The sequence below is a fragment of the Macaca thibetana genome, chromosome 18 (assembly GCF_024542745.1).
Source record: "Macaca thibetana thibetana isolate TM-01 chromosome 18, ASM2454274v1, whole genome shotgun sequence".
NCBI lineage: Eukaryota > Metazoa > Chordata > Mammalia > Primates > Cercopithecidae > Macaca > Macaca thibetana.
The window spans coordinates 34,568,406-34,590,492 of record NC_065595.1 but is presented as its reverse complement, the minus strand read 5'-3'; the positions used below and the strand labels follow the sequence as shown (position 1 = coordinate 34,590,492).

The 22,087-nt window shown below is 43.5% G+C and overlaps 2 protein-coding genes across 2 annotated transcripts in view; one reads left to right on the top strand and one right to left on the bottom strand.

The window, feature by feature from the left end:
- ATP5F1A (ATP synthase F1 subunit alpha) overlaps window positions 1-22,087 on the bottom strand; it is a 541,488-nt gene that overhangs the window by 12,110 nt on the left and 507,291 nt on the right. The window lies entirely within an intron of this gene.
- HAUS1 (HAUS augmin like complex subunit 1) overlaps window positions 1-22,087 on the top strand; it is a 983,957-nt gene that overhangs the window by 952,998 nt on the left and 8,872 nt on the right. Inside the window, exons 2-5 of the mRNA XM_050767980.1 lie at window positions 5,885-5,974; window positions 6,712-6,886; window positions 20,175-20,310; window positions 21,939-22,073. Of these exons, the coding sequence (XP_050623937.1) occupies window positions 5,945-5,974; window positions 6,712-6,886; window positions 20,175-20,310; window positions 21,939-22,073 (476 nt within the window). The 5' untranslated portion in view covers window positions 5,885-5,944. The remainder of the gene's footprint in view (window positions 1-5,884; window positions 5,975-6,711; window positions 6,887-20,174; window positions 20,311-21,938; window positions 22,074-22,087) is intronic.

Genomic DNA, 22,087 nt, shown 5'->3' with positions numbered 1-22,087 from the left:
CACCTGACCCGGAAGTACTGCCCCTCGCGTTCACCACCGCTCTCCCCCGCCCCCCGGGGCCACTCTGCATTTTTTGGCAGGTTACTTATTTTTTAAGTAACATTTTTAAGTTTAAACCTCAAAATGAATGATTAGATATATTCCAGCTTTGTCCTGGCATTCGTTATACATTTATTTTTGTCTTTTGGGTCGACCTTGTGGTTGCCCCAGGTGACCACGTGGGTAGCGGAACCTGCTAAGCAGCAGTTCCCAGGCCCCATCCGGTGATAGATGATGAGGGCCTCACCCCGTCGGGGGCCCGGCAGTCTTGAGGACCAGGGCCATTAATAGTGTCGGTAATGTTAGACCGCGGTTTAGCACGAGTAGCAACAGTGAACAGCTAAACCCCGGGACTGGCCACCAGCAGGGCGTCTCCCACAGAGCCCTTTAATCTGCAGGTCGCTAGCCCCACCTCAGACCCTCTGAGTAGAAAATTTGGGGCAATCTTTATTTTTAACAAACACCTGCACTGTTCCAGGTGATCCGATCTGCACTCAGGTTAAAGATTCCCAGCTTTTTTAGATTCATTCTAAAAGAATCCTGTCAGTGAATTAGAGCAAACTGTTTAAAAATCCTGATAACTGGGGGAGGGAGAGCATCAAGGTAAACAGCTAATACATGCGGAGCTTAATACCTAGGTGATGGGATGATAGGTGCAGCAAACCACCGTGGCACACGTTTACCTATGTAACAAATCTGCACGTCCTGCACATGTATCCCAGAACTTAAAAAAAAAAAAAATCACAAGGAGGCCTAGTACAGCGATTGCCAGTCCTACTGAGAATTGTCCAGAATCAGAAGTCTTACACCAGGACAGGACAAGGACTCACTTTTTCCTCTGCCAACATCTAGTTTCATGCCATTGGGAACTCTACTTCTTCATTTGGACTAAAAGGGAGATGATGAAAAAATGCTTTCTATGCTTACCCTGATGGTTTTTTTTTTTTTCTCCACATAATTACTATACTGAGATTGTTGTGATATATGCAGGATTTGTGTGTATGTGTGATGCTGGTTATGTCATAGTGGAGACTTATTAACGTTGCCTTCACTTTTCTATTTTTTCATTTATTTTATTTTATTTAAGACGGGCTCTCACTCTGTTGCCCAGGATAGAGTGCAGTGAGTTTATCACCATTCATTGCAGCCTCGAACTCCTGGGCTCAAGCAGTCCTCCGACCTCAGCCTTCCAAGTAGCTGGGACCACAGCAGTGCACCACCACACCTGGCTAATTTTTTTGTAAAGCCGGCAGGGGGTGGGGGTGTCTCACTATGTTGCCCAGGCTGGTCTCAAACTCCTGGCTTCAAGTGATCCTCCCTCCTCAGCTTCCCAAAGTGCTGGGATTACAGGCGTGAGCCAGCACGCCTGGTCCACTTTTCACTGTTTGGAGAAGCATTTTCAGCTCCATCCCCCAAATCCTGGCTTACACCTAAAACCTGAATTTGGGTGAGGCAAATGAATATCCGGGCTACAAGGGTCATCTCCTGAAACATGGCTTGTAAGCATGTAATTGGCCATCCTTTTCTCTAGTATTCTACTAACTTTTCAAGGTAAGCCATGGGGAAATAGAGCAACAATTTTCCTGGGAATCAGGGGTAGAAAAAGGCTGTCCAAGTTGGGTGCAGTGGCTCACACCTGTAATTCTAGCACTTTGGGAGGCCAAGGTGGGTGGATCACCTGAGGTCAGGGCTTTGAGACCAGCTTGGCCAACATGGTGAAACCCCATCTCTACTGAAAATAGAAAAATTAGTCAGGTGTGGAGGTGGGCACCTGTAATCCCAGCTACTCGGGAGGCTGAGGCAGGAGAATTACTTGAACCCAGGAGGCGGAGGTTGCAGTGAGCCAAGATCGCACCACTGTCCTCCAGCCTGGGCAATAAGAGTGAGACTCCATCTTAAAAAAGAAAGAAAGAAAGAAAGAAAAAGGCTATCCAAGTAAAATAAAATACAGAGACGAATTCTCCAAATTTAAAATATTTAGGAAGCAATAATTGCCATTCAGGGCATACACACAAACAGGGTGGTCTTTGGTATGTCAGAAGAACAAAGAGATGGTTAGAGGTTTTATTTTTGCAAAAGAGAAATGTAGCCAGAAACAGTGGCTCATGCCTGTAATCCCAACACTTTGGGAAGCGAAGATGAGTGGTTCACTTGAGCCCAGGAGTTTGGGGCTGCAGTGAGCTGTGATCACACCAGTACACTCCAGCCTGGGCAACAAAGCAAGACCCTATATCAAAACAAAAACAAAAAAAGAGAACTGTTACATATTGCTCTTTAAGAAAGTTCATTGTCACTAGTAAGGTTTTGGGGAGCTGGCAAGTTTTGATTGGCAAGTGATGGCAACTAGGTAAAACGATTCTTAGAGTCACTGCAGGTTGTTTTAGCAGTTAATTAGATAAAACTGGTTTAGGTTACAGCAGGCAGTTTCAGCAGTCAGGCTTGCAGATAATTACATTTTTGGAGCAATGTTATGTGCCCTGAGTACTTTTTTTCCCTTTACCTCTCGAAACGGTTTTAGTTGGGGATGACAAGAATGACCCAATCAACTTTCACAAGCTAACAGGAAAAAAATATAGTTTATAAAAACAACAAGGCTGGGCGTAGTGGCTCACACGTTATCCTAGCGTGTTGGGAGGCCGAGGCGGGCAGATCGCCTGAGGTCAGGAGTTCAAGACCAGCCTGGCCAACATGGCAAAACCCTGTCTCTACTGCAAATTCAAAAGTTAGCTGGGGGTGGTGGTGCATGCCTGTAACCCCGGCTACTCGGGAGGCTGAGGAAGGAGAATCGCTTGAACCCGGGAGGTGGAGGTTGCGGTGAGCCAGGTGGAGGTTGCAGTGAGCCGAGATTGCGTCATTGCACTTCAGCATGCACGATGGGAGTGAGACTCCATCTCAAGACAACAACAACAACAACATTAGTCGGCATGGTGGCTCACACCTGTAATCCCAGCACTTTGGGAGGCTGAGGCAGGTTGATCACTTGAAGTCAGGAGTTCAAGACCAGTCAGGTCAACATAGTGAGATCCCCGCACCCCCTGCCCCGTCTTTACTAAAAATACAAACATTAGCTGGGCATGGTGGCACATGCCTGTAATCCCAGCTATTTAGGAGGCTGAGGCATGAGAATCACTTAAACCTGGGAGGTGGCGGTTGCAGTGATCACTGCACTCTAGCCTGGACAACACAGTGAGATTCTGTCTCAAAAAAAAAAAATACAGGGATATTTTGTAAAATTTATAGTGATAAAAGTGGACACAAGACATAAAGATAACTTTTTTTGCCCCATACTGAAGGGCTGCACCAGTTTATCTGAAATTTGGTTACAGAGCAGAGATATATTTAGTTTTTGTTTTGTTTTGTTTTTTGTTTTGAGGCAGGTTCTCACTTTGTTGCCCAGGCTGGAGTGCAGTGTCTCAATCTCTACTCACTGCAAACTCTACCTCCAGGGTTCAAGTGATTCTCTTGCCTCAGCCTCCCGAGTAGCTGGGATTACAGGCATGTGCCAACGTGCCTGGCTAATTTTTGTATTTTTAGTAGAGATGGGGTTTTGCCATGTTGGCCAGGCTGGTCTTGAACTCCTGACCTCAGGTGATCACCCGCTTCAGCCTCCCAAAATGCTGAGAATATAGGCATGAGGCACTGCGCCCAGCCAGAGCAGAGATATATTTGAAGCAAAAAGAATAAGCAACACAGGTTGGGTGTGGCGCCTCATGCCTGTCATCCCAGCACTTTGAGAGGCCCAAATGGGAGCATCACTTGAGGCCAGGAGTTCAAAAACAGCCTGGGCAACATAGCGAGACCCTCTTTCTACAAAAAAATACAAAAAGTTAGCTAGGTGTAGAGGTGCACACATGTAGTCCCAGCTACCCAGGAGGCTGACGTGGGAGGATTGCTTGAGCCCAGGAGTTCAAGGTTGCAGTGAACTATGATCACCACTGTACTCCAGCCTGGGCGAAAGAGCAAGACCCTGTCTCTAAAAATAAAATAAAATAAATAATAAGTAAGCTTGGCTTGCTAGTAAGTTTCCTTTGAAAAGAAAATCATTTTAGGCTAAGCGCGTTGGCTCACACCTGTAATCCCAGCACTTTGAGAGGCTGAGGCAGGCATATCACTTGAGGTCAGGAGTTTGAGACCAGCCTGGTCAACATGGTGAAACCCCCGCTCTACTAAAAATAAAAAAATTGGCCATGCATGCTAGCGCAAGCCTGTAATCCCAACTACTAGAGGGGCTGAGACAGGAGAATTGCTTGAACTCCGGGGGCGGAGGTCGCAGTGAGCCAAGATCATGCCACTGTGCTCCAGCCTGGGGAACGGAGAAAGACGCCATCTCAAAAAGAAAAGAAAATGCCATGCGCTGTGGCTTACGCCTGTAATCCCAGCACTTTTTTGGGAGGCCGAGGAGGGCGGATCACGAGGTTGGGAGTTCAAGACCAGCCTGGCCAATGTGGTGAAACCCCATCTCTACTAAAAATACAAATATTAGCAGGCGTAGTAGCATTTGCCTGTAGTCCCAGCTACTTGGGAGGCTGAGACAGAAGAATCGCTTGAACCCAGAAGGCAGAGGTTGCAGTGAGCCGAGATCGTGCCACTGCACTCCAGCCTGGGCGACACAGCGAGACTCCATCTCCAAAATTAAAAAAAAAAAGAAAAAAAGAAAATCATTTTAAATATGCAAATGACTTAGGAGGAAGATATTTGGTGCTAAACCTGATCCACAATTTGATATTAAACCACACTTGACAGAAAGTTGAGTATATGATCCTTCCTTTAGCTATCCTCTTTTCCTAGTAACACAGTACCCAATAGGAGGTTGCTGATGGCAGTGTGGAGAGGGAAACACTCAAATGGAGCCAGAACTTTTCGGTCACTTTCCAACTCTACTACCTAATCTTGATCAAGTCATTTAATCCTTGTGTATATGTTTTATGTAAAAATGGGTAAAATAATACGTGTCCATTTATTTTACAGAGACCCTGCAAGAATGAAACAAAAATATAAAAACATATTAAAAAGTTACCTTGCTATATAAATATATATGAAGAACCTCTCATGCTGTTTAAATACAGGGTGATGGAGGGAGGAGACTTAGGGAAGGCAAGAAATGAACTGAACAATGGCTGAGCAGCAGTGACAGTACCAGCAGATCGACGCCACTAAAAAACATTTTCCTGGCCGGGCGCGGTGGCTCACGCCTGTAATCCCAGCACTTTGGGAGGCTGAGGCGGGCGGATAGCCTGAGGTCGGGGGTTCGAGACCAGCTTGGCCAGCATGGCCCGTCGCTACTAAAAATACAAAAATTAGCCGGGCGTGGTGGCACATGCCTGTAATCCCAGTAGCTACTCGGGAAGCTGAGGCAGGAGAATCGCTTGAACCTGGGAGGCAGCGGAGATCGCGCCATTGCACTCCAGCCTGGGCAACACAGCGAGACGCCGTCTCAAAAAAAAAAAAAATTTCCGTAGTTCTTAGGTAGGGGGAACTAACGGACCAGGTTAAGATTGCCGCAGCTCATATTGCCAAGGTAGAATATAAATTCTAAATGGATGCAATCAATGTGGAAGAAACACAAACATCTTGCTAACCAAGAACCAAACGTTTCAAGTACTTTTTTAAACAAGTGATTCAAGCAAGAAATAAAAATAAAAGAAAGAAAAAACAACCTGGTTCTAGGCTGCTCTATTTCTCGTAGTGGAGATTATACCGCGGAAGGCGGGAAGAGCTGGGAAGTGGCAAGCAGGCTTGCGATGCCAGAGCCTTGGACCAGCCTTGCACAGGCGCTCTGCGGCCGGCAGCCCAAGGAAAAACCACAACTCCCAGAAATCCCGGACCCGGCGAGGGGCGGGTGCCCACGGCGTGTGGGCGGAGCCTAGGGAGTGAGCGAGGCGCATCTCCAGCGGGAGCGGCAGCTATGGAGCCACTGGAGGAGAGAGAAACGCAGGTGCTGTGGCGGGAATGGGGATCGGTGGCCTCCTGGAAAACGCGTTTTTGACACCCCCGCGCCGCCAGCGGGTCTCCTGCGCGCGCCACCTCTACTTTTCTCTCCCGTATTCCACACATCCGCCTTTCAGTGCTGCAGTTACTATCTGCAAGCCCCCTTGTGCTTAGACCCTCCTGAAAAATGTCTTTCTCTTCCTGCCCGGGCCTCCCCTTGTTTGGATCTGGCCTGGGAGAGGCGTTGAGCAGCCCCTGGCGACAGACTCTGGAGTGGGACTTAAGAAGCCAAACCCGCCTTCCGGTTCCCTGCTCACCCCGATGCTTCCACATCTGAGCGGCTTCCGCGCCCTGCATCCCAACACTGGGAGCCTCCCGGCGCGGCGGGGCGTCTGGGGATCGAGGGACAATTGCTTTTTTCAGGCCATGCACGGTCTAATAATGCTTTCTCACTGTTCTATTAAGCTTTACGGTTTTTCAAGGGGGGCAAATTGTTAGCCTGTACTGCTTTTGTAGATTTGGGATAGTTCTCTGGTAATTTTTAGTCTTGTTCATTGTGTACTTGCTCACTTTTTATTTTGCTGATATCTAGTATCTCCCTAAAGACAAGTGAGGTTGTGAAGTAGGCCTCCAAAATAGTCACAGAAAGCATTTAGTTTGCTTTTGATCACTTCTTTGTCATAATCTCATCGAGCCATTACAGTAAACAAGGCTTATAATATTTGTCTTTCTTTTAATGGTTAGGTTGCTGCGTGGTTAAAAAAAATATTTGGAGATCATCCCATTCCACAGTATGAGGTGAACCCACGGACCACAGAGATTTTACATCACCTTTCAGAACGCAACAGGGTCCGGGACAGGGATGTCTATCTGGTAGTAGAGGACTTGAAGCAGAAAGCAAGTGAATACGAATCCGAAGGTGAGATTAAGTCCAGAGTTTTGAACGAGAATAAATAGAGGTAACCAAATTTTATAACTCTAAAGTATACAGGATTAATTTACTGTAGACTACTTGTTTTGCTCCTTTATTTTTCCCGGATTTTTCATCCACTGTGTTATAGTAGTAACTTTCTTTTTTATTATTGTTTCATGTTATATATATATATTTTTTTTTGAGGGGGGACAGTCTTGCTCTGTCACCCAGGCTGGAGTAGAGTGGTGTGATCTCAGCTTAATGCAGCCTCCACCTCCTGGGTTCAAGTGATTCTTGTGCCTCAGCCTCCCAAGTAGCTGGGACTACAGGCCTGCACCATCACGCCCAGCTAATTTTTGTATTTTAGTAGAGACAGGGTTTCACCATATTGGCCAGGCTGTTCTCGAACTCCTGACCTCAGGTAATCTGCCTGCCTCAGCCTCCCAAAGTGGTGGGATTACAGGCATAAGCCACCCTGCCCGGCCAGTAGTAATTCTCTGAATAATAAATGTTATTATACTAAATACCTTATTGGTACTCCGATAGAAAAATAGTAAGCCTTAAAAGAGTCTAAACTTGTTAGCCTGACACACAAGATGCCTTGTGGTGTTTTACTTACCTATCTGTTTGGTCCATTTCCGGTCTCGGTGATTTAGTCATATGAACCTATCAGGACACCTGAGGTGGTGGCCATGAAATATGAGACTTGGACAAAATTACCCTATGACTACGTATCAGGAGATTGCATTCGAATTTTCTGCTGGGCATATATAGTTTGAAAAAGTGCATTCACGACGCCTATTGTTTTTATAATACAAACCACAAAAGTAAAGATTGACAAAAATCTTTTTAGATACGAGAATATACCAAAGAGAGAGGAAGTGAGGCCTGCATCTCCCCTATGTTTAACCAGATGTATGGTATTTGTTACATATGATATTTTGAATATAGTGCAGTTTATATTTGATTCTATTGCATATGTGCATTTTTCCAGTTTTCTTTTAAAAATAAATATACAGCAGGACCAGGTACAGTGGCTCACACCTGTAATCCCAGCACTTTGGGAGGCCAGGGTGGGCAGATCACTTGAGGCCAGGAGTTTGAGAGCAGCCTGCCAAGATGGTAAAGCCCCGTCTCTACTAAAAATACAAAAATTATCCAGGTGTGTGGATAATTTTTGTGTGCTTATAATCCCAGCTACTTGGGATGCTGAGGTGGGAGAAATGCTTGAACCCGGGAGGTGGAGGCTGAAGTGAGCAGATATCACACCACTGCACTCCAGTCTGGGCAACAGAGTGAGACTCTGTCTCATAACAAGCAAACAAACAAACAATTAATTAAAAATTAACATATGGTAAAACTGACTTTTTGTTTTTGTGTACCATGTTAATACACTTAGAGTGTAGAACCACTCCCACAATCTGAAATCACACACACAATCAGGATGCAGAACAGTTCCATCACCCCAAAAACCTCCCCTGTGCCACTCCTTTATAGCTATATTCGCCCATATATGTGCTTTTAAAATTGTCTTATTTTTAAATGATTTTATTTTTATAATTATTAAAATACAGTACAGAGAAAGGGACTTGGAGCCCAGAAAAATCTCATTTTATAAGAGCTTTCTTTTTTGTCTATCATATACTGTAACCAAAAATCTAAGCATTTCAAAGTAAAATTATTTATGTCTGTCCTTAAATACCTTTCAGGGTGATACATATTAAATAACAAATGTTCTAACTAATGTAAGCAAAATTTTAACACAGTTTTTTCTGTTTAGGTATCTAGAAAAGCATTGCCACCATTGATATCTGATAACTCTGTGCATCATTACTTCTCTTTTCTAAGTTTTTCCTTCTTTTATACAGTGAAAGTGTTGAGCAGAAAATGAAAAATATGTGGAACTTTATAACAAGTGTACATTCATGTGTATTGGTAAAGAGTTTCAGTTTCTTCTGTCTGCAATTCTAAAAACTGAGTAGTAACGCCATATATAACTCTCTGAACTTGAATGACCTTTGAGTTAAAAATAATCCAAATCATTTTTTAGGTGCAGTTTTTATTTCTGCAAAGCACAGTTCTTTACAGCACATGAGATTGGAACATTTTGGAAATATTTGCAGGAATTGGGAAAGGACATAAAACTTTTAGACGAAGTTTTTTTGTTGTTGTTTTTGTTTTTTATAGTGGAGAGATAGAGTCTTCCTATTTTGCTCAGGTTGGTCTTGAACTACTGGGTTTAAGTGATTCTCCCACCTCAGCCTACCAAGTAGCTGGGATTATAGGTGGACACCACGTGCCTGGCTGTATGAAGATATTTAGTCATGAGGAATAAAGATGAAACTATTGAAACTATTTATTCTTCATGCCACCGATTTGTCAGTTGAGGAGGCAAATGAAAAGAAATTGCCCTGGCTAAAACCTCCAATACGGTGTTGGACAGAATTGGCAAGTGCTCTGTCGCTCTGTCACCCGGGCTAGAGTGCAGTGGCGCGATCTCCGCTCACTGCAACCTGCACCGCCCAGGTTCATTTGTAGCTGGGATTACAGGCAGGCGCCCACCACACCTGGCTAATTTTTTTATTTTTGGTAGAGGCGAGGTATCACCATATTGGCCAGGCTGGTCTCAAACTCCTGACCTCAAATGATCCACCCACCTTGGCCTCCCAAAGTGCGGGGATTACAAGCGAGGAAATTTACTTCTATTCCTAGTTTGTTGAGTACATTTATCAAGAAAGGGTATTGGATTTTGTCATTTGCTTTTTTTGTGTCTTTTGACATGATCATGTGATTTTTGTTTTTTATTCTGTTCATGTGATGTATTACATTAATTAACTTTCAGACATTGAACCAACATTTATCCCTAGGAAAAATCTCAGTTGCTCCTGGTATAATTTTTTTTTTTTTTTTAATTTCTTTTTTTTTTTTTTTTTCCTGATGGAATCTTGCTCTGTCACACCCAGGCTGGAGTGCAGTGGCACGATCTCAGTTCACTGCAACCTCTGCCTCCTGGGTTCAAGCAATTCTCCTGCCTCAGCTTCCCAGAGTAGCTGGGATTACAGGCACCCACTACCACACCCAGCTAATTTTTGTATTTTTAGTAGAGATGGCGTTTTGCCTTGTTGGTCAAGCTGGTCTTGAACTCCTGACCTCAGGTGATCCACCCTTCTTGGCCTCCCAAAGTGTTAAGATTACAGGCGTGAGCCACCATGCCCAGCCAGTTTTCTTTTCTTATAATGTCTTTATCTGGTTTTGGTATCAGGATAATACCAGTCTGATGGAAAGAGTTGGGAATTACTTTTTTTTTTCTGTTTTTTGGAAGAGTTGGTGAAAAATTGGTATTAATTTTTCTTTAAGTTATTTGGTGGAATTCAGTGGTAACGTCATCTGGACCTGGACTTTTCTTTGTGAGAAGGTTTTTTATTGCTAGTTCAATCTGTTCACTTGTTGTAGGCCTATTCAAATGATCTGTTCTTGAGTCAGTTTTCGTAGTTGGTTCATTTCATCTAAGTTTCCTAAGTTGTTGATATACAATTGTTTTTAGTATTTCTTTATAATTCTTTTTATAAAATAGGTTGATAGGACTGTCCTCGCTCTCATTTCTAATTTGTCTTCTCACTTTTCTTCTTAGACAATTTATTTATTTATTTATTTTTTGAGACAGAGTCTTGCTGTGTCGCCCAGCTGGAGTGCAGTGGTGCAATCTCAGCTCACTGCAACCTTTGCCTCCTGGGTTCAAGTGATTCTTCTGCCTCAGCCTCCCAAGTAGGTGGGATTACAGGTGTGTGCCACCATGCCCGGCTAAGTTTTCTATTTTTTTTCAGTAGTGTTGGGGTTTATCCATGTTGTTTAGGCTGGTCTCGAACTCTTGACCTTGTGATCCGCCCGCCTCAGCCTCCCAAAGTGCTGGGATTAAAGGCATGAGCCACCACTCCTGGCCTTATTTATTTATTTATTTTTGAGACAGGGTCTCACTCTGTCTCCCAGTCTGGAGTGCAGTGGCGCCATCACGTGAGCCTTAACTTCTGGGACTCAAGGGTTTTCCTGCCTCAGCCACATCCTACACTCCTCATGCCCGGACCCCCTTCCCACCCCAACTCCTGAGCTTAAGCAGTCCACTCATTTCTGCCCCACAGAGTGCTGGGATTACAGACTTGAGCCACTGCCAGGCCACTGCCTCTCCATTTTGTTGATCTTTCTAAAGAGCCAACTTTTGCTTTCACTTTTTTTTCCCTATTGTTTTTCTATTCTCTATGCTATTAATTTCCACTCTATTTTTTTTTCTTTCCTTTTTTTTTTTTTTTTTTTTTTCCGAGACAGAGTCTCACTCTGTCACCCAGGCTGGAATGCAGTGGCATGATCTCATCTCACTGCAACCTCCGCCTCCCGGGTTCAAGCGATTTTCCTGCCTCAGCCCCATGAGTAGCTGGGATTCAGGCACAGGCCACCATAGCCAGCGAATTTTTGTATATTTACTAGAGACAGTGTTTCACCGTGTTGCTCAGGCTGGTCTTAAACTTCTGACCCTGCCTCAGCCTCCCAAAGTGCTATGATTTATAGGTGTGAGCAACCACTCCTGGCCCACTCTAATTTTTAGTATTTCATTACTTCGGCTTGCTTTAGGTTTAGTCTGCTCTTCTTTTTTCAGTGTCTTAAAATGGAAAGTTAGGCTATTGATTTGAGATCTTTCTTCTTTGTTAAAATAGGAATTTACAAGTATAAATTTCCCTCCACATGCCATTTGCAATGTATTTCATAAGTTGTGTTGCATTGTATCTTTATTTTCATTCTTCTCAAAGTATTTTCTAATGTGTTTGATTTAATCTTTACCTGTTGGTTATTAGGAGTGTATTGTTTAATTCGACTTTGTATTAGTTCGTTCTCACACTGCTATAACGAACTACCTGAGACTAGGTATAAAGAAAAGAGGTTTAATTGACTCACAGTTCCATGTGGCTGAGGAGGCCTCAGGAAAGTTACAATCATGGTTGAAGGCGAAGGGGAAGCAAGGCACGTCTTACTCACTATGCCAGAGCAGGAGAGAGAGAGCGCGCAAAGCTGGAAGTGCCACACTTTTAAACCATCAGATCCGGTGAGAACTCACTATCACGAGAACAGTAAGGGGGACGTCCGCCCCCATGATCCAGTCACCTCCCACCAGTCCCCTCCCCGACACGCGGGGAGTACAATTCAACATGAGATTTAGGTGGGGACACGGAGCCAAACTATATCACACATATTTGTGAGTTTCCTAAATTTCTTTCTGTTATTGATTTCTAATTTCATTTCATTTTGACCAAAGAATACCTTGCATTATTTTGATCCTTTTAAATGTATTGACATTTGTTTTATGGCCCAGCATAAAGCTATTCTTTCCTGAAGAATGTTCCATGTGCCCTTGAGAAGTATGTATATTCTCTCGTTGGGTGGAGTATTCTTTTTCTTTTCTTTCTTTTTTTTTTTTTCCTGAGACAGAGTCATGCTCTGTCGCCCAGGCTGGAGTGCAGTGGCGTGATCTCGGCTCACTGTAACCTCGCCTCTCGGGTTCAAGCAGTTCTCCTGAGTCAGCCTCCCAAATAGCTAGGATTACAGGCACATGCCACCACGCTCAGGTAATTTGTGTATTCCTAGTACAGACAGGGTTTCAGCATGTTGGCCAGGCTGGTCTCAAACTCCTGACCTCATGATCCGCCCACCTCGGCCTCCCAAAGTGCAGGGATTACAGGAGTGAGCCACCACGCCCTGCCTCAGTTGCTTTTTTGAACAGTTAAGAGAAGAAAGTAGAAAAAATATGCATGTATGTTCTCTTTATAATTCCATAGTTACCATTACTTACAGTCTTTGTTTTTTCATATGCATTCAGATTACTATTTGAGGCTACTTGATTTCAGCCTACAAAACTTCCCTTAGTTCTTGTAAGTTGAGTCTGCTAGCAACAGATTCTCTCAGTTTTTTTCTATCTAGCAGACTTTATTTTGTCCTTTTTTTTTTTTTTTTTTGACACAGAGCCTTGCTCTGTCACCCAGGCTGGTGTGCAGTGGCATGATCATAGCTCACTGCAGCCTCAAACTCCTGGGCTCAAGTGATCCCCCTGCCTTAGCCTCCCAAGTAGATAGGACTACAGATGTGAATCACCATGCCCAGCTTAACTTTTTAATTTTTTTTTTTTAGATGGAGTTTTGCTCTTGTTGCCCAGATTGGAGTGCAGTGGTGCAATCTCAGCTCACTGCAACCTCTGCCTCCTGGGTTCAAGTGATTCTTTTGCCTCAGCTTCCCAGTAGCTGGGATTACAGGCATGAGCCACCACACCTGGCTAATTTTGTATTTTTAGTAGAGGCAGGGTTTCATCATGTTGGCCAGGCTGGTCTTGAACTCCTAACCTCATGTGATCCACCTATCTGACCTCTCAAAGTGTGGGATTACAGGCATGAGTCACCGACCTGGCCTTTAAAATTTTTTTGTAGTGGTGGAATCTTGCTATTTTGCCTAGGCTGTGCCTTCATTTTTTAAAGGTAGTTTTGCTAGGTATAGGATTCTTGGTTGAAGATTTTTTTCTGTTTGAGCACTTTGAATGTGTTATTTCACTGTCTTCTGGCCTACATTATTTCACCAAGAAGTCAGCTATTAATCTTGCTGGGGCTTCTTTGTAAGTAACAGGTAGTTTTTCTATTGCTGCTTTCAACATTTTCTTTTTTTTTTTTTTTTTTTGAGACGGAGTTGCCCAGGCTGGAGTGCAGTGGTGCATTCTCGGCACACTGCAACCTCCACCTTCTGGGTTCAAGCGATTCTCCTGCCTCAGCCTCCTGGGTAGCTGGGACTACAGGCGCGTTCCACCATGCCTGGCTAATTTTTTATATTTTTAGTAGAGACGGGGTTTCACCGTGTTAGCCAGGATGGTCTTGATCTCCTGATCTATCCAGCTCGGCCTCCCAAAATGGGATTACACGCATGAACCAATGCACTCGGCCTCAAGATTTTCTTTTACTTCAGCATTTTTTACTTTGATATGTCTGTTTGCAGTTCTCTTTACATTTATTTTACTTGCATTTGTTGAGCTTCCTGAATGTGTATATTATTGCAGAGCATGGTAAATTTTCAGCATTGTTTCTTGTTATATTATTAATGTTATTATTTTTGAGACAGAGTCTCACTCTGTCGCTCAGGCTGGAGTGCAGGAGCGTGATCTCAGCTCACTGCCACCTCTGCCTCCCCAGCTCAAGTTCTGTCTCAGCCTTCTGAGTAGCTGGGATTATAGGCATCTGTCACCACACCTGGCTAATTTTTGTATTTTTATTAGAGACGGGTTTTCGCCATGTTGGACAGGCTGGTTTTGAACTCCTGGCCTCAAGGGATCCTCCCACCTCAGCCTCCCAAAGTGCTAGGATTACAGGTGTGAGCCACAGGGCCCAGCCCAATTTTTATATTTTTAATAGAGATAGGGTTTCATCATGTTGGCCAGGCTGGTCTTGAACCCCTGACCTCAAGTGATCTGCCTGCCTCGGCCTCCCAAAGTGCTGGGATTACAGGCATGAACCACTGCACCCAGCTAATTTCTTGTTATATTATTTTCACTTCTTTCTCTTTTCTCTCCTTCTGGGACTCGCATTATGTGTGTGTTGATATGCTTAATGGTGTTCCACATTTCTTTGTGGCTCTCTTCATTTTCTTTCTTTTTTTTTTTTTTTTGAGATGGACTCTTGCCCTGTTGCCCAGGCTGGAGTGCAATGGCACGATCTCAGCTCACTGCAACCTCCGCCTCCCAGGTTCAAGCTATTCTCCTGCCTCAACCTCCTGAGTAGCTGGGATTATAGTTGCGCGCCACCACACCCGGCTAATTTTTTGTATCTTTAGTAGAAATGGGGTTTCACCATGTTGGCCAGGCTGGTCTCGATCTCCTGAGCCTCGGCCTCCCAAAGTGCTGGGATTACAGGCATGAACCACTGCGCTTTGCCTTTCATTTTCCTGTATTCTTTTTTCTCTGTTCTTTGGCTTCCATATTTTTATTTATTTATTTTATTTATTTATTTATTATTTATTTATTTATTTTCCATATTTTATTTTATTAATTTAATTTAATTTAATTTAATTAATTAATTTATTTATTATTTATTGTCTCACTCTTGTTGCCCAGGCTAAAGCAGTGGCACAATCTCAGCTCACTGCAGCCTTCACCTTCTGGATTCAAGCGATTCTCTTGCCGCAGTCTCCCAAGTAGCTGGGACTACAGGCGTGCACCACTATGCCTGGCTAAGTTTTGTATTTTTAGTAAAGATGGGGTTTCACCGTGTTGCCCAGCCTGGTCGAAAACTCCTGACCTTGAGTGATCTGCCTGTCTCAGCCTCCCAAAGTGCTGGGATTAGAGGCGTGAGCCACCATGCCCAGCCGACAATATCTTTTGATCTATTTTCAAGTTCACTTATTCTTTCTTCTGCCACTGCAAATCTAGCGTTAATTCTCTCTAATGAATTTTTCAGTTCAGTTATTTCACTCTAGAATTCTCATTTAGTTCTTACAATTTCTTTCTCTTCATTGATATTCTTTATTTGATGCAACATTTTCATCTTACCTCATGTTCCTTCTTTAATTGGTTTCCTTTAATTCTGTGAACACGCTTATTATGGATATTTGAAGTTTTTCCTCATAAAGCCAACGTCTGGTCATTCTCACAGGCAGCTTCTGTTGCTTGCTTTTTTCCATTACAGTTCCTTTCTTGTTCTTTGCATTCCTTGTTTGTTTGTTTGTTTTTTGAGACGGAGTCTCACTCTGTTGCCCAGGCTGGAGTGCAGTGGCGCGATCTGGGCTCACTGTAAGCTCCGCCTCCCGGGTTCACACCATTCTCCTGCCTCAGCCTCTTGAGTAGCTGGGACTACAGGCGCCCGCCACCATGCCCAGCTAATTTTTTGTATTTTTAGTAGAGATAGGGTTTCACTGTGTTAGCCAGGATGGTCTTGATCTCCTGACCTTGTGATCCACCTGCCTCGGCCTCCCAAAGTGCTGGGATTACAGGCGTGAGCCACCGCGCCCGGCCACGTTCCTCTTTTTTGTTGTTGTTGTTGTTCTTGGAAACTGGACATTTCAGACAACATATTGTATCCTTGCTGGGTACTCATCTTACTTCCTCCTGTTATTGTTATTTGCTTAGCTGTCTGCTGGCTGGACTATTTTAGTGAAGTCTGTTTATCCCCTACAGTGTTAAACTCCTGAAGTTGCTCCTCAGGGAGACACATACTTGAGTATCCCCAAGCTCACTCTGAGTTGACAGTGTTTGGGTCAAGCTGACTTCCTCTCTTTCACTGAGCACACCTAACTGTAAAATTCCACTAATTGACAGCTGTTGTTTTCAACAAGGCCCTGGGCATAAACTGCTCTACAAGCAATTCCAATCAAATTCTAGCTCCCTTGGAGGAATAGTTTCTGAGGTCAGTTAGATATTTGTTTTATCTTCTGGATGGCTCCTCCTAGATGTCGTACTCACTGGTTCTCCCCTGCAAACTAACTGCCCTGCAGTTTCGCCTGTGTCTTGATTCTGCTCCCAATTCCTTTGACCACAACTTCTACTCTTTTTGAGATTGCCGTTAGGCTTGAACCTCTCCAAGCTCTGTTGCAAATGTAGTCAGTTCCTTTGGGAAGAGATGGGGAGCCATCTGTTTTGTGACTTGCTTTTCCCCCGAGGCAAAATCTCTGAGCCCAGCCTCTAGAGTTGGAGTTGGGGCTGGGTAGGGAAAATGTCAAGTTTCTCACTGAGTGATATGCCAGCTATAGGAACTGCTTGGTAGAGAGGGAGTGCGGCAGCCTTAGGTCTTCTTGGCTTGCCTCTCCTGGTGTGGAACCACCACCTCACTAGCCGGAGCAAGGGCCACTGGGACTCCAGTATTCTCAGCTTGCCTTACTCCAGGAGCTTCCATTCCAAGAGCAGTGGCTGGGCAGACACCTCTCGACCACATCCCCTTGGGACTTGGATGCAGTAGCAGATAGCTAGTGGCAGGATAAAAAACACTAAAATCTTGCTTCTCCCAGGAAGAAAGCCTTCTAGCTGGGAGCTGGGAGCAAAGAAACCCTGTGTTGACTGTAGCAGTCTGGAGTGGAGTCTCCGCCTCAGTGAGCTGAAAGGGCGGAGGGAGGAGTCTTGGTTCAAATACCACAAATTCTCAGTGTCCTTACTGAGTTTTGTATAGATTTTATTGAATAGTTGTTTCTTCATTTGCTGTTTACCCTTAGGACCATTTTTAGAGGCTTTAAATGGTTGGGTTTGTTTTCTTTCTTGTAATTTTCACCAGTTTCACTGAAGAGCAGGTCAGCCCAACTCCTGCACTACTATGCTATAAGTTGATCTCCTGATCAACTGATTTTTGACAAAGGTGTAACAAGACAATTCAACCGAGGAAACAATAGCGTTTTCAACAAAAGGGACAACTGGATATCCACATGCTCAAGAATGAAGTTGGACTCGAACTCACACGAAATAGAAGAATTATCTCAAAATGAATAAAAAGCCTAAAAAGGCCAGGTGCGGTGTAATCCCAGCACTTTGGGAGGCCGAGGTGGGTGGGTCACCTGAGGTTAGGAGTTTGAGACCAGCTTGGCCAACGGAGCGAAACCCCGTCTCTACTAAAAATGCAAAAATTAGCCAGGCATGGTGGCATGTGCCTGTAGTCCCAGCTACTTGGGAGGCTGAGGTGGGAGGATTGCTTGAGCCCAGGAAGCAGAGGTTGCAATGAGCCAATATCGTGCCACTGCACTCCAGCTTGGGTGATAGAGTGAGACCCTGCCTCAAAAAAAAAAAAAAGCCTAGAAAATATAAGAACTAAACCTAAAATGCATAGAAGGCAACAAAGGTATATACCCTTGTAACCTTGGATTTGGCATTGGTTTCTTGGATATGATACCAAAAGCACAAGCAACAAAAGAAAAAGTACTTAAATTAGACATCGTCAAAATGTAAAACTTTTGTTCTCAAAGGACACCATCAAGAATATGAAGACAGGCCGGGCGTCATGGCTCACACCTATAATCTCAGCACTTTGGGAGGCTGAGGCAGGTGGATCACCTGAGTCTCGAGTTCAAGACCAGCCTGGCCAACATGGTGAAGCTCTGTCTCTACTAAAAATACAAAAATTAGCTGGGTATGGTGGCATGCACCTGTAATCTCATCTATTTGGGAGGCTGAGGCATGAGAATCACTTGAACCTGGGAGGCAGAGGTTGCAGTGAGCCAAGGTCGTGCCACTGTACTCCAGCCTGAGCAACAGAGCAAGACTGTCTTAAAAAAAAAAAAAAAAAAAAATGAAAAGAGACAGTCCTCAGAATGGGAGAAAATATTTATAAATATATCTGATATGGGACTTGTATCTACAACATGTAAAGAACTCTTACAACTCAATAATAAAGGCTGGGCACAGTGGCTCACACATGTAATCCCACCACTTTGGGAGGCTGAGGCGGACAGACTGCTTAAGCCCAGGAGTTTGAGGTCAGCCTAGGCAACATGGCGAAACCACAGCTCTAAAAAAATCACCAAAATTAACCAGGCATGGTGGTGGACACCTGTAGTCTCAGCTACTTGGGAGGCTGAGGTGGGAGGATCACTTGAGCCCAGGAAGTGGAGGTTGCAGTGAGCAGAGATTGTGCCACTGTACTCCAGCCTGGGTGACAGAGCGAGACCCTGTCTCAAAAACAACAACAAAGAAAACCTCAATAATAAAAAGACAACCCAATTTTAAAATGGGCAAGGGGTATACATAGACATTTCTCCTATGAGGATACACAAATGGTCACAAAGCCCAGCATCATTAGTCATCAGAGAAATTCAAATCAAAACCACAGTGCTAGGCTGGGAACAGTGGCTCACGCCAGTAATCCCAGCACTTTGGGAGGCCAAGGCAGGCAGATCGCTTGAGTCCAGGAGTTCAAGACCAGCCTGGGCAACATGGCAAAACACCATCTCTACAAAAAAATACAAAAATTAGCCAGGTATAGTGGTCCACAGCTACCTGGGAGGCCGAGGTGGGAGGATCATCTGAGATCGTGCCACTGTTCTCCATCCTGGATGACAGGGAGACCCTGTCTCAAGAAAATAAGCAAATACCACAGTGCTACTTCACACTCACTAGGATGGCTATAATCAAAAAGACAGATATTACAACTGTTGGAGAAGATGTGGAAAATTGGAGCCTTCATCACTTCTAGTGGGAATATAAAATCATCCAACCACTTTGGAAAACAATCTGACTGTTCCTAAAATGTTTAAACATAGAGTAAACATATGACCAGCAATTCCATTTATACCCAAGAGAAATGAAAACATGTGTTCATATCAAAACCTGACACGTACTGAATGAGTGTTTTTAGCAGCATTTATAATAGCCAAAATGTGGAAACAACCCAAATGTCCATCAGTGGTTAAGTGGATAAATAAAATGTGATATGTCCGTATAATGGAATATTATTCAGCAATAAAAAGGAATGAAGTACTGGTACATGCTGTGGCATGAATGAACCTTGAAACTATTGTGAGAGAAACTAGTCACAGAGGACCACACATCTTATGATGCCATTCATATGAAATGTCCCAAATAGGCAAATGAGTAAAGACAGGAAGTGGTTGCTAGGGTTTCATGGGTTGGGAGATTAGAAAGTGATGACTAAACAGAGCTGGGCATGGTGGCTCACACCTGTAATCCTAGCACTTTGGGAGGCTAAGGCTGGTGGATCACCTGAGGTCAGCCTGGGCAACCTAGCAAGATCTGGTCTCTATAAGAAAAAAATAAGCCAGGGGCGGTGGCTCACGCTTCTAATCCAAGCACTTTGGGAGGCTGAGGTGGGCAGATCACAAGGTCAGGAGTTCAAGACCAGCCTGGCCAACACAGTGAAACCCTGTCTCTACTAAAAATACAAAAAACATTAGCTGGGCGTGGTGGTGGGCACCTGTAATCCCAGCTACTCAGGAGGCTGAGGCAGGAGAATCACTTGAACCCAGGAGACGGAGATGGCAGTGAGCTGAGATTGCACCACTGCACTCCAGCCTGGGTGACAGCGAGACTCCATTTCAAAAAGAAAAAAAAAAGAAAAAAGAAATAAAGTGATGACTAAGGGTTGTAGAATTTCTTTTTGGAGTGATGAAAATGTTTTTAAGAATAGGTTGTACCGATGGGGATACAACTCTGAATACACTAAAAGCCACTGAATTACATACCTTAGGTGGGTGGCTTATATGGTATGTGAAGTATGTCTTGATAAAGCTGTTAAAAATGTTTTAAAAAGCAAACAGTCACCATGGAACTCTTTCATGTTTTTAGCCAAGTATCTTCAAGACCTTCTCATGGAGAGTGTGAATTTTTCCCCTGCCAACCTCTCTAGCACTGGTTCCAGGTATCTGAATGCTTTGGTTGACAGTTCAGTGGCCCTTGAAACAAAGGATACCTCACTAGCTAGGTAATTCTTGCTTCGGTTTTAATTTCCGCAATCATATCTGCTATAAGGTCTTAAAGACTTTTTGTTCTCAGCATAATTCTATATGAAAAATTGGCAGTAAATACAAAGCACTGAATTTAGTTACTTCATGTCTTTGCCAGTAAGTATAATTAATTTGGATAAACTTGGTATTGGTTAATTTTTAGTGTTTTCTTCTTCCAGGATTAGGTTTATGAAGGGTGGTTCTCATGTATATTTGGAAAGGAGTTACTATCACATTGTTTCCTGTGTATAAGAAGAAAGATAGTATGCTAAATGATTTGGTTGAGCATAGTAAATTTTGGTTATGTCTACCTTTTTGTTGAGTAGGTAAGGAATTTTCATTCTTTTTGACAGGCATTTTACTTATATAATAACATGATTCTTCCAACAACCTTTAGAGGAAACTGAGGGTCAGGAGGTGTGGGTTAAATCATTTCTCCGAGCTACTAAATGGCAGAGCTGAGATTCAAAACCAGTCTTATAAAGTTCATATGACTATCACTTTTGGCCATATCTTAGCTAGGACTACTAATATTTTGTTTTTGTTTTTGTTTTTGTTTTTGAGACAGAGTCTCGTTCTGTTGCCCAGGCTGGAGTGCAGTGGCGTAATCTGGGCTCACTACAACCTCCGCCTCCCGGGGTACAGCGATTCTCCTACCTCAGCCTCCCGAATACCTGGGATTACAGGCGCTTGCCACCATGCCCGGCTAATTTTTTTGTATTTTTAGTAGAGACAGGGTTTCACCATGCTGGCCAGGCTGGTCTCAAACTCCTGACCTTGTGATCTACCCACCTCTGCCTCCCAAAGTGCTGAGATTACAGGCGTGAGCCACTGCCCTTTAGGACTATGAATATTAATATAACCTATAATCAAAGAACAACGCAGCAGAACAGTTTACCTGTCAACTTAAAGGCAATTTATATATAAACTCAAAGAGTAGTGTTTTAGGTATAAGAACATGCCTACTGTATGGCAGCAGAAATCTAGACTTGAATTAAGTAAGTTCAGCAGATAACAAATACCAGTTGTATGTTAATTGCATAAGCATTGGGGAAGCAAGGATGAATCATATAATTTCTTGCCCTTTTTTTTTTTTTTTTTTTACAAATACAGTGTGTTTTAGAATTTTTTAAACTTTTTCTGATACTTACATACTATCATACAACTTAAAGTCACATTATGTTTTGTGCCTTCTTACTATAGCTCTGGTATAACACTGGGGAAGCAAGATGAATACGATAGTAACTGCCTTCAAGAACAGTCTCTGCTTACAGTCAAATAAGGGAGATGGAAATGTAACTATAACATAGTGTGACAGCTGTAACAGTAAAAGTATGTATAAGGTACAGCTGGGTAGCACAGAGAAGGAGGTAGTTAATGCCAGGATGACAGTGATGCTCATCTGAGTTTTGAAGGAACAAATGGAACTTTGCCAAATGAAGAAGGGCATTCCAGGCAACGGGAACAGTGTGTAAAAAAACACATAAAGGTATGAACAGCATGGTTATATAAAAATCTACATAGCAGTAAAGTCATTTTTAGCAATAAGGAGTAATTATAATGATTGCCCATTAAGCCCATGTATATGACCAGATTCTTCTTTTAGTTTTATCCCTGCAGTGAATGATTTGACCTCTAATCTCTTTCGTACCAAATCAAAAAGTGAAGAAATCAAGATTGAACTGGAAAAACTTGAAAAAAATCTAACTGCAACGTTAGTATTAGAAAAATGTCTACAAGAGTAAGTAACTGAGT